Source organism: Staurois parvus, unplaced genomic scaffold (genome assembly GCF_062004578.1).
Source record: "Staurois parvus isolate SC_StPar_1 unplaced genomic scaffold, SC_StPar_1.0 ptg000470l, whole genome shotgun sequence".
In the NCBI taxonomy this organism is placed as follows: domain Eukaryota; kingdom Metazoa; phylum Chordata; class Amphibia; order Anura; family Ranidae; genus Staurois; species Staurois parvus.
In genome coordinates this window covers 3,938,961-3,951,014 of record NW_028318266.1, presented here as the reverse complement: position 1 = coordinate 3,951,014, position 12,054 = coordinate 3,938,961, and the positions used below count along the sequence as shown (strand labels likewise).

The 12,054-nt window shown below is 42.4% G+C and overlaps 1 protein-coding gene across 1 annotated transcript; it reads left to right on the top strand.

The window, feature by feature from the left end:
- The first annotated feature begins 5,679 nt into the window (after window positions 1-5,679).
- LOC149452587 (uncharacterized) lies at window positions 5,680-11,732 on the top strand. The gene is made up of 6 exons (XM_089689218.1): window positions 5,680-5,754; window positions 8,329-8,418; window positions 9,429-9,506; window positions 9,958-10,052; window positions 10,399-10,491; window positions 11,276-11,732. The coding sequence occupies exons 4-6, from the start codon at window positions 10,026-10,028 to the stop codon at window positions 11,492-11,494; spliced, it is 339 nt and encodes a 112-aa protein (XP_089545344.1). The 5' UTR covers window positions 5,680-5,754; window positions 8,329-8,418; window positions 9,429-9,506; window positions 9,958-10,025; the 3' UTR covers window positions 11,495-11,732.
- The last annotated feature ends 322 nt before the right edge of the window (window positions 11,733-12,054 follow it).

Sequence of the window (12,054 nt, the reverse complement as noted above, 5' to 3'; positions counted from 1 at the left end):
GAAGATTACAATTTTACAAATCAGCTTTGTCTATTTCAGTAAATGATTTGAGTTCAGCTTTAATTGCATTTTAAATGTTTTATATGAGTTACTACATGCTGATCATCTTCAAACAAAAGCAAAAATAACATTCCATCCTGTTAGTTCAGAGAGAATCAAAAAAATTCCCAATGCTTTTAGTGAAAAATCAAAATATTATAGAAATATGTGTACTACTGAGAAAGTGAATGATAATGGCAAAATAGTGCTTCCAATGCTTTAATTTCAAGGTACCCATGTGCTCTTTTCATTCATGATTTCATTTTTTACAATTGTTAAGAATTATTTTAAAATACGCCTATAAAGGAAAAGTACAGATTTACTTACAGTATGCAATAATCAAGAAAAAAATCAATGCCTCCGAAGATGTCTAGTGAATGTTAATTGTTTTTCAGTGAGTAGTACTTCTGCTTTTATAAATAACTAGAATTAATTACAAGGAAACAGCTGGAGTATGAAGTACATAATATTATTTTCTTGGGATTTATTATATTTGCTACATAGGGAAATGATCTCTTGATGATTTAAAAATAACTAGAATTAATTGCATGGAAACACTGGGAGTCTGCAGTGCTTATAGTTATTTTCTTGGCATTAATTTTATTTACATAGGAAATGTCTTTTTCTTTCTTTCTTTCTTTCTTTCTTTCTTTCTTTCTTTCTTTCTTTCTTTCTCTTTCTTTCTTTCTTTCTTTCTTCCTTCCTTCCTTCCTTTCTTTCTTTCTCTTTCTTATTCAGTAGTTTTTGTAATAAATTTTTTTGCGTTTTGTTAAAAACACCCTAAAGTACAACAAATAACCATTCAAGGGGCTACACAAGCAACCAGGCTAAAAGATGCCACCCAGTGCTTCAGCTAGTCTGTCTAGGAGACAGGAGGCACACCGGGCCAGAGATTCTGTCAGCACTGCAGGGGCAGGCTCAGAGTTAGCAGCATCTTGATCCAGGAATGGTTGTATGCGGCAATGGCACCAACCTTCTTTCTGCCCTCCGAAAGGGACACTTGACACATGTTCCATGCTTGCCACACATTCTGAATTTGGTGGTGCAGCATTTCTTGAACAGGTACCCAGGCTTTCAAGATCTTCTGAGGCAGGCCAGATAAGTCTGTGGCCATTTCAGTAGGTCATACACTGCCAATGTTCGGCTGGCTGAAATTAAATGGGAATTCAATCTGCCCGCCAACTGACGCATTTGTGACATGCCCACTCAGTGGAACTCCACCTTTGGAAATTCTGCAGCGGCTGCACACACAGCAAAGGGCCATCAATGAGTACCTGTCAGGAATGAACTCGCCAATAGTGGTGGGACTCACCTGCCTTGTGGGTTGCAGTACCAGGACTGGCCAGCGGGTGCTCTCAGCAACCAGAGGCTCACTCCTGCAGTCAGCCAAAACACCTAAAGCAGATTGCAGGAAGTGCATATAAGGAATGGCCAGACTTGCAATCAGGGCTTTGGTGTATGTTTCCCAAGAGCCCCTGTACCTGCATCCTGTCTGCTTCCTGTCTGATCCTGCTTGATCCCTGACTCTGATTGAGCTCCGCCTGTCCTGACCTCTGCTATTCCTGACCACTCTCCAGTCTGCTCCTTTGTTCCTTGTCTGCCTGATTGTTCCTGACCCGGCCTGTCTGACTACGCTCTGCCTGCTCCTTTGTACCTTTGCTGCCCGTTTGCTACTGACCCGGCCTGCCCGACTACGCTAAGTATTGTTCTTTTGTTATCTGTTGGGGGTTTTGGTTTGGTTTGTTTGCACTGTGTTTATGTTTAGTCTTGCACTACGTTTATGTATTGTTTAGTCTTAAATAAATTATATTGTTTATACTATATCCGAAGCCTGCATTTCCCTGTATCAGTCCACACACCTCTGGTCATACCCGGAGCCCTGACAGTACCTGTGTGAATATGGCACAAGAACAGGTTCAGGAGAGCTTGGCTTCTTTTCGCCACACCAGTGGCTGCTGATAAAGGATGTATACTCTGTCCTGTCACCATTTGAGAAGGCCACAAGGATGGTGAGCCATGACACTGCATGCATCAGTGACACTATCCCTCTAATCTTCCTCCTGGAGCACACACTGTGTGGAATCATGGAAAGGGCACCTGAGGCAGAACAGCGGGAGGAAGAAGAGGATTTCCTGTCCTCTCAAGGCCCCTTTTATGCAGATACCCTGCAGGGCCACAGAACACACAGCATGAGGAGGAAGAGGAGGAGAAGGAGGTGGATTGCAGCAGCAAGGAAGTAGAGGATCACATACAGTAGTTATAAGGGGCAGTTTTCAGTCCCCAGAAACCCAGCCAGGAGTAGAACATGGCTGGGAGGAAGTAGTTCCTGACAATGTCATACTCAGTGACCCAGAGGACTCAGAATCTCCTGCCTCCTCCAACTTACGCTGCATGGCCTCCCTGATTCTGCAAAGCCTGTGTAAGGACCCAATGATTCATGTTATCAAGGAGAGGGATCAATACTGCTTGGCAATCCTTCTTTATTCACATTACAAGGGTAAAGTTGCAGAGCTCATCCAGTCTTCGCAGCAGAAGCAGAGGATAAAACATTGTGAGGACGCCTTGAAAACAAATTTGTATAACACCTTTCCAGACAATGAGAGGTTACCATTTCCTGTACAAAGTGTTTCTGAGACTTCGTCCTGTCAAAGGAAGAGTGGTCGAGAAGGCGGCCGGCTGACTGATACCTTTAAACAATTCTTTAGTCCTCAGAGCCCAGGCCTGTTAGATTTAAGTACCCATCGGCAGCATCTGCATCATATGGTGCAGGATTGTTTAGGGGCAAAAGTAGACTTGGAGACCTTTCCAACTGAGCATCCACTGGGTTACTGGGTCTTGAGGATGGATCACTGGCCAGAACTTGCTCAATATGCAATCGAGCTTCTTGCCTGTCCTCCATCCAGAGTGCTTTCCAAACAGACATTCAGTGCTGCTGGAGGTTTTGTGATGGATAAAAGAGTGCGCCTGTCCACAGACTCTGTTGACCAGCTGACATTTATCAAAATGAATCAGTCATGGATCAACAGCAACTATCTTGCCCCTGATGCTGATGTAACTTATTACATTTGTTAGAGATCTGGGATCCCTTGAAGACTGCCTATGCTGCCTATTTTATTCCTAAATTCTGATTTTGCTAGCTTCCAAAAATATTTTTGGTTTAGGGCACCACCAACACCCAAGGCCCAATTTTTTGGCACCTGTTCCACAGGTGCATGTAATTTTTTTTCTACCATTTTTCTGTAATTGTTAACAATGTTTAACAGCAGGGTCCACGCCCATGCCCAGCAAGCATAACAGTGTTCAGGCACCACCAACACCCAAGGACCAATTTTTTTGCACCTGTTTGACAGGTGCATCTAATTTACATTTTTCACAATTTTTCCCTAATAGTTAACAATTTGTAACTGCAGGTCCCATTTCTGCACCCAGGAAAAGTAACTGTGAGGAGTTACAGTGTTCAGGCACCACCAACACCCAAGGCCAAATTTGTTTGCACCTATATGACAGGTGCATATAATTAGAATTTTTAGAACAGGGTCCAATCCTGCACTTGTTAGGAATAACTCTGAAGAGTTACAGTGGGAAGGCACCACCAACTGTTTGCCTGCCAAACACTCCACAACTCACTGCACTCTCACAGTGCACAGTATCCACCCCTCATGGAAAAAGCAAAGCAATTGAATAAAGAATAATAATTTAAAAAAATAATATAAGCAAAAAATACATAAAAAAAACAAATCTGGTATAGATTGGGGGGGACCCCACGCTGTTTTTTTAACAAACGTGTCACTTAACCTCCCTGGCGGTAATCCCGAGAGTGGATTGGGGTTAATTTTCAGTACCAAAAGCGGTAACCCCGAGCCTTGTCCTGGGATTCCCCGATGTCCTCCTGCTGTGTCCTCCTGCTGTGTCCTCCGGCTGTGTTCTCCCACCGATACCGGCATCCATCTTCCGGGTTCCTTTCCCTGCGAGCGTAGCGATTAACGTATTCACTTTGTATTTCATTTATAATAAGCATGTCTGATTTATTCAAGTGTAATATTTTATTTCTAGTAACATTCACAGTCAAAAATTAATTAAAACAGTTTTAACATTATACACTGTAAAATCCAATAGCTTTCCCAACTAAGATATATTTGTTAATTTTACTCATATATCAAAAATATGCCTTCTTACTAGTGTTTATTAAGTTAGAGTTAATTGCAAGGTAATGAAACCATTTTACTTATTTTTTTGAGTGAAACCAACTTAAAATAATCAAGTTGCAACAAAGGACGCAGTGGCAATACTACACCAGTACAAGGAAGAAATGCATTAACTGTCCTTAAAGCCCAACTATGGGCAAAAAGAAATAAATTCCTATGCAGAGGAGCTTTGCTTGCACTGAAAGGGTTAACTGTTTGTTTTTGCAGGGGAGAAAAACTTAAACTCAGCAGATCCTCCGATACTGCAAATGGCACTCCCCCACAATCCAACAGTGGACTATTCCTCACATCCTCATGTCCTGCAGGTCTATGGGCTTGATGATATCAGGACCAGTTCACTACTCAAGAACGCTAGATCATGGGGGGTGGGGGTGCATGAGCTGCAGGGATCAGTTTTGTACAGGGAGAATTGAAAGATCAGGTAAGTATATCTCCTTTCTCTCACCACTAGACAAAAATGGGTAGTTAACCCTTGCAGTCCCACTGCAAGGTTATTTTTTTATCTTGGAGTTGGGATTTAAGTGATTGTAAAGTCTAAACAATTTTTCCTGCATTAAGGTGATAAATGTTTAGGTAATATTATTGCCCCCTCACTCCCCTTATTACACTTGATCCAGCGCTATGTCTGTTTGTATAGCAGCTTTTTCTTCTGACTTCCAGGTCTAACAGGCATTGCAAGAGGCAGCTGCTCATGCTGTCATCATTCAAAGCCAGTGAAGAGAGATTGAGGTATTAGACGGAGCCAGAGTCTGTCAATTGACACAGACAGCGGCTCAGGATTGAGCTTGCAGGTGTACCACCATAGGAATCACACTTAGAACATGAGGAGCCATGAGCACCAAAGAAGGACAATTGGGGGAATTGCACAGAGCAGAAATGTATAAACCTTTGTTATTTTTTTAAATTGTGTTTACAATCACTTTAGCCCAGTATTGCTGGAGGTACTGCTGCAAATGTATTAAAAATGCCCTAACAGGCAGCCAGTTACAGTACATTTTCCCCTGCTGGCTCTTTTTATCACAGTGCTGCCTTTCTGCTGCTTTTTGGTCATTTAAGGAGGAGAAAGGGCTAGGCTTCTTGCACTTGGGAGTGATAAACACCTTGTGTTTTACTGATCTCTAATCAGATGTACTGATGTCTATGACACAATGCACACTACTGACTAAACACTAAAAATGCAGCACTGAGTAAAGTGTACAAGAAAAAAAAACAAAATACACTTAGTTTGTGTCTATACTCTACATACTCATTTACATGCACACAGGAATACAAGTGTATATCCATACACAGCCTCAATCATTATTTGTCCTATCTCCAGCCACCTACAATTTCCTCCTCCCTACTTCCAATAGGACATGGGCTTATTAGTGACAGACAGCTGTCTGCACCAATGAGAAGCAGAGGTCCCAGCTAAGCTACAACAGTATGCAGGCAGGAAGCACGTGGATATCAGACTGGAAGGACGTCCAGGAGAAAGAAGGGCTGCTGAAGAGGGTGTGAGAGACATGGAGTGAGTACAGTGGGAAATATGGGCAATTGGACTTGAAGGATGGACAGATCTGAGATGTAGAGGAGGTGCCTGAGCAGTGTGAACTGCAGAGAGGAAGCGCATGGGAAAGTCCATGTGCTGTAATATGCCACTCCTCCTTGGTGTTCAGTGTCTGCTTCTGCGGAGAGCTGTGTGGGATCAGGAAGGTGGGGGCTGAGGGCTGTGTGGGATCAGGAAGGTGGGGGCTGAGGGCTGTGTGGGATCAGGAAGGTGGGGGCTGAGGGCTGTGTGTGATCAGGAAGGAGGGGGCTGAGGTCTGTGTGTGATCAGGAAGGTGGGGGCTGAGGGCTGTGTGTGATCAGGAAGGTGGGGGCTGAGGGCTGTGTGTGATCAGGAAGGTGCGGGCTGAGGGCTGTGTGTGATCAGGAAGGTGGGGGCTGAGGGCTGTGTGTGATCAGGAAGGTGGGGGCTGAGGGCTGTGTGTGATCAGGAAGGTGGGGGCTGAGGGCTGTGTGTGATCAGGAAGGTGGGGGCTGAGGTCTGTGTGTGATCAGGAAGGTGGGGGCTGTGTGAGTTGGAGAGAGGAAGAGTGGAGGAAAAGCTGAGTTGTGTGACTGCCATCCCTCTTGGGATTTAGTATCATCTCTGGAGGTGAGTGTATGTTGCACTGTGATCTGGAGAGGAAATGTATGGGAAAAGCTAAGTTCTGTTCAATGTGTGCTTCCATATCTGTGTCCTCTGCAGTCTGGCGCGGGGTGCAATGTGCAGCAGTCTCAGTGTGTGTTCTCCCTCTCTCATGCCCCAGTTTGGTAGATGTTTTCCTCTCCTTTTACTGCTATCACCAAGAGTAAAAGAATCTAAAACTGGAATAAAGGCAAAATGTTAGAACTGGAGACATCATTTCTGGTGATCCTGGTGGCTACCTTGGATTTCCCTTCACTTTCAGTGTTGGCTATGAAACAGAAATTAACCTGTTTTAGACCGCCCACGCGCACATATACAACAGCAGGGCGGCACGTGCAGGCTAAATCCCGTAACTGTATGTCAAGGTCACAAGCGGGCAGGGGAGGTGCCCACGCGCTCCCCCAGCGCCGCTGTCACTGTCTCCTCACACAGCGGGAGACAGCGCAGGTATCCGGCGGGCTCGATTGCCACCAGCTACCCAACAATCTTCACTATGAGAGGAGAACGGCGAGCCGCCTATGTAAATAAAGATGCTCTCTCGGTAAGGAGCAGAGTGATGTCATCGGGAGGCAGATCACTCTGCTCCATTGGACATCCCAGCTCCCCTCACAGAACATGCCCAGGAAACGCACTTAACCCCTCCCTAGTTTATTAGTGTTAGCGCCTTCCCTCCCAGTGACACCAATACAGAAAAAGTGCTTTTTTTTTAGCACTGATCTCTGTATTGGTGTCACTGGTTCCCAAAATGGTTCACAAGTGTGCGATGTGTCCACCCCAATGTCACAGTACTGCTAAAAATTGCTGATCGCCACTATTACTAGTAAAAATCAAATAAAAATAAAAACCATAAATCTTTCCCGTAGTCTGTAGACACTATAACGTTTGCGCAAACCGATCGATATACGCCTATTTGGATTTTTTTCTACTAAAAACCTGTAGCAGAATACATATCGGCCAAAATTGATGAAGAAAATTGACTTTTTTTAAAAAAAAAATTTTATTGGCTATGTATTATAGCAGAAAGTAAAAAATATATTTTTTTCAAAATTGTCGCTCTTTTTGTTTATAGCGCAAAAAGTAAAAACCGCACAGGTGATCAAATACCACCAAAAGAAAGCTCTATTTGTGGGAAAAAAAGGACATTGATTCTGTTTGGGTACCGTGTAACACGACCGTGCAATTGTCAGTTAAAGTAACGCAGTGCCGTATCACAAAAAATGGCCTGGTCAGGAAGAGGGCAAATCCTTCTGGGGCTAAAGTGGTTAATAGGAAATCTCTTGAGTTAGACAGGGGTGACAGAAAACTAATGGGTTTTAATAACTACCCTTACTTTATCAAAAATAAATGTTTTTTGCTTTCAGATTTTCTCACATTGCTAATTATATATTGTACTTAATTGTAACTTAAATACTGAAATTTGCACTTACAACTGTAATTGTCAAAATGGCAGTAAAAACATGTCTGTGTCAGTAATCCGTGGGTGTCTTATCAGTAAATTTATTTTGGTAGGTTGGAGTGAGGACACTGTAGATGGAGTGTGGACACTGATCATATGGGGCTTGGGGGGCGCAGATACTGACTACCAGCAAGGAGGATGGGGGTGTGGCCACCAACCAGCAAGGGGAGGGGTGCATGCGGTCATGGACTGGCAAGAAAAGGATGCAGCCAACAAGCACTATTTGAATGGGGGAGCAGCCACTGATGGCTGGGGGCTTGGCGTCTGACCACCAGGAGCACATTGTGCTGTCTCTCTACAATCACTCTGCTCTATGAATGCTTGTATGGTGGCAATCTTCAAACCTATTGGGGGGGGCGCTGGATGAAAAGACACTTGACCACGGAGGTCAAGGGGCACAGACACAGCTTTTATTAGTTATTTATGACCATTTTTCCTGTACTCTACTCTTTCAGTTAACAACGATCCATTCCACAGAGGAAGATTTTACCTTGTGTAATGGTAATCCTTGATCCATAATTACCGACTGGACAGTCTCTGCCATTGTGAGTATTTTCTGGGGTACATAAACACTGACCACATGGGGGAGTGGATGCAGATACTGCCCACCACGAAGGGGGGTGCTACAGGGCACAAAAGCCTGTGTTAAGGATGGAGGCGGTACATATAAACTCTGCATTACAAACCACTGAACTCTGGATGCTGCCTTAAACCATTGAACTTATCCTAACCACTTAACTTAAAGTTGAATGTTTCATTTAATATTTTTTTTTTTTTCCAAAAAAGAGGTGTTTATTGAAAACAAAACACACAGATTGATACAAGACAGAATAAAATTTCAAACGGGTTGAACATAGGTCATGTGGCAAAACATATATCATACAGAAGAGCATGAAATCCAATGCAGAAATGAACAAATTGGATGAGTAAAACCACGACAAGGTTGTGCCTGCAATATTCCAGTGTGCTTGTCAAACGAATAGAGCAAGAAGGCACCAGGCATTCTACAGTAATGTCTCAAAGTATGGTGCTATGGAGGAAAGGAAGGTGCGTACAATATCTAAGCAGAAGTCCAAACTACAGGTTTGAGATAGTGGAGGTGGCGGAGAGCGTATATGGGAGTAGATTGTCATGGAAATCGCTAATGGGAAAGGAGATAAGATGTTGACATCATGCCTAATGCCCTGCGGAATAATTATCTGGAGCTTGTACAAGCATAAGAGAGGAGAAAAAAAAGAGGAAGGAGAGAAGCGCGAAGGAAAGAAAGAGAAAGAAAAGGGGAAGAGAAGAAAAAAAAAAAAAAAAGGGGGGGGGGGGGAGGGAAACATTTGGGTAGAAGGGAGTGAGGGAGGGGGTGACTGCAAAAATTATTGGATCATCAATACGGGTTCATTTAATATTTTATTGTAGTATTTTGTTTTCAATGTTTGCTGTAGTTTCCTATGCTTATAAAGAATGCACATACGGTATCAAAGACTGTGTCTGTCTGTAATCTACTAACCACTAGGCTGTAAGGGGGAACTTATTTTTAAGTAAGGAATTTTGTCCTTTTCAGAAGAATTGCTCACAGCAGCTGCCTGAGATCTCTTCGTTGAACAGACTCTTTGTCAAAGTGGGCTTCAGTACACTGAAGGTAAGATGCCAATAGCTAGTAATATTTTAATGGACTTTCCTGCAATAGGTCTAACTAGAACTCTGCCTTTCAAACTTCTGAGCTCTGGTTCACAAAACTACTGAACTATACATGCAGAATTCTGTAGTTGGTAAGTAAATTTAGGAGTTAAGCAGTTTTGTGTTGGCTTACAAACCAATGATCTCTGAATGCAGAGTTTAGTAGTTTGTAAGGAAGAAAAGTTTACCTTACAAACCACTGAACTTCACAGGTAAAGATGAGGGAAAAGCTGGGGGAACCACAGAGAGAGGGAGGACAAGGATCTGCCTGCTGGGGCACTAGAGAATTTGGGAGAAACTTATTCAAATATTAGGGCAATATAGATTTTGTTTTGTTTTTGTGTTGTAGGTGTTTGCAGAGTTCAATAGAATAGCCACCACAAATCTGCAGAATAAAGTTTTTGATGCCCTGGATCGATACACACCACGCTTTGTCACAATCTTCAAGTCCAAGAAAGGAAGCGTTGGAGAGACATTGTCCATGTTTGTGCAGCAAATTAATTCAGAGGTGAGTCTACTGCAACCCTCTTTTTGTTTGTTCTCAACTTACAAAACCTTTCATGATTCACTTTGTTGTAATATACAGAAATATGTAAGATACCATAAATGTACAACCTGTAACCTCTACTACTATCCCTTTTGGCCTATGTTGCTACCTGTATTGATTTCAATATTTTAAAGTGGTCTTGAGAAGTTGTGATCCAATGATGTTAAAACATCGAAGCTATGGGTGTAATTTAAATAACCAATCAGTAACTTTCCTTAACTGTCAAATAGTGTGATATTTTTTTCATAAACATGTAGGTTTACATTTTATATAATATTAAACTGAACTTTTGATAATTTACTTCTAGAAACCTAATGTGACAGCAATGCACACCCTTGTGCTCCGAGGCCTCCCTGTTCTACTTGGTGATGACCCCAGTACATTCTACATCACCTGCTTTGTAAGTTATCATAGTTGCACCTTGGTAGTTGGGGGATTCGCTTTGTATTCCTTAGAAATACAGATTAATACGTATTATATCACTAGTACAGTGGTGGGCATGGCAGTTTATAAAATGTAATCCCCTAGTGAGGGAGGGTAAAACAAATGTTAATGCCTGAACACAATTTTGCAACTTAGACATGTTAGTAGAACTGTATCATTACAACTACTTTGTGTATCCAGATGGATTATACCCTTTTTTGCGTGTGCATATAGCTATCTAATTTAAAGTGATATTAAAGTCCTCTGTGTTTTTCTGTTTAAATATAACAAACGTGTTATACTTACCACCTTTTGTGCAGTTGGTTTTGCACAGAGCAGCCCAGACCCTCCTATTCTTGGGTCCCCTGCTAGCACTCCTGGCCCCTCCCTCCTGCTGAGTGCCCCTACAGCAAGCAGCTGTATGGGGCAATTGTGCCAAGGCTGTGTGTGTCTATTTAGACACAGAGCTGCGGTTTGGCCCCACCTCCTCTCTGTCCTCATTGGCTCACTGACTTTGAATGCAGTGGGAGGTAATGGTGCCCCACTGCTGTTTCAGTTAATGAGGACCTGTTGCACACAGAAGGTGCTTTATCCTAATGCAAAGAATGCATTAAAATAAAAACCTGCCTTTAGAACCGCTTTAAAAAAATGCTTTAAAGGAAGAAAACCTTCCAAAAATAGATTGACTTTGACCCTTACCTTGAAGCTAAAACTAACCATATACAACACAGTGACAAATGATCATGTTTGTTTTTGTATAGCCTTCTGACAGCGATGAGGTCTGGGCACGTTTACCTGTTGGACTGATGACTGTCATTGATGAAAGTCTGCCTGCTTCTCCAAATCATCTCCACCTTGACCCCAAAGTCTATTGCCATCATAGCCGAGAGAGGTATTGTAATGGAGGATCTCCAGAACCTACCTCAAGCACTTTGCCTCTTCTTTGGACTTTTATATACTTTACACCTGGAATACCCTAAAGCCATGAAAAACACTTTTAACTTCATTCAAAGAGTGATGCTTGGCATGTGGGAGAAAAAACTCCTACCAAAACTGCAAAGCCTTAAGAATCTCCTGTTGAGTTAGAATGTTTTTTGTTTTTTTTTGTTTTGTTTTGTTTTTCTGCATGCCTGTGACCTGTTTTCAGTAGACTAAAGTTAGCTGACGTCACAGAGCTCAGAAACCTTAGTGTGCTGTTTTAAAATTTATTGTAAAAGATGTTCAAGCTGGCCAACTGCATCAAAATGATCTGTCTCTGGTCCTTGCATACCAAATCACCAAAATAGAAAATATAGGCATACCTCAGTGGTTGTACAGAACCAATACAGGCAAAAGTAATTTACTATATTGCAATTGATGTTCAATTGCCTCAAAGTAATCTATCTGTGATCATACAACAAACATACCTGAGTGGTTGTATATTACCAATGTGGGCTAAACTCATTTCATTATCATAATTGATATTAAAGCTGACCAACTGCCTCAAAGTGATCTGTACTTACATGGAATAAACTCATTGATGCAGTTGTCTAGTTTGTAC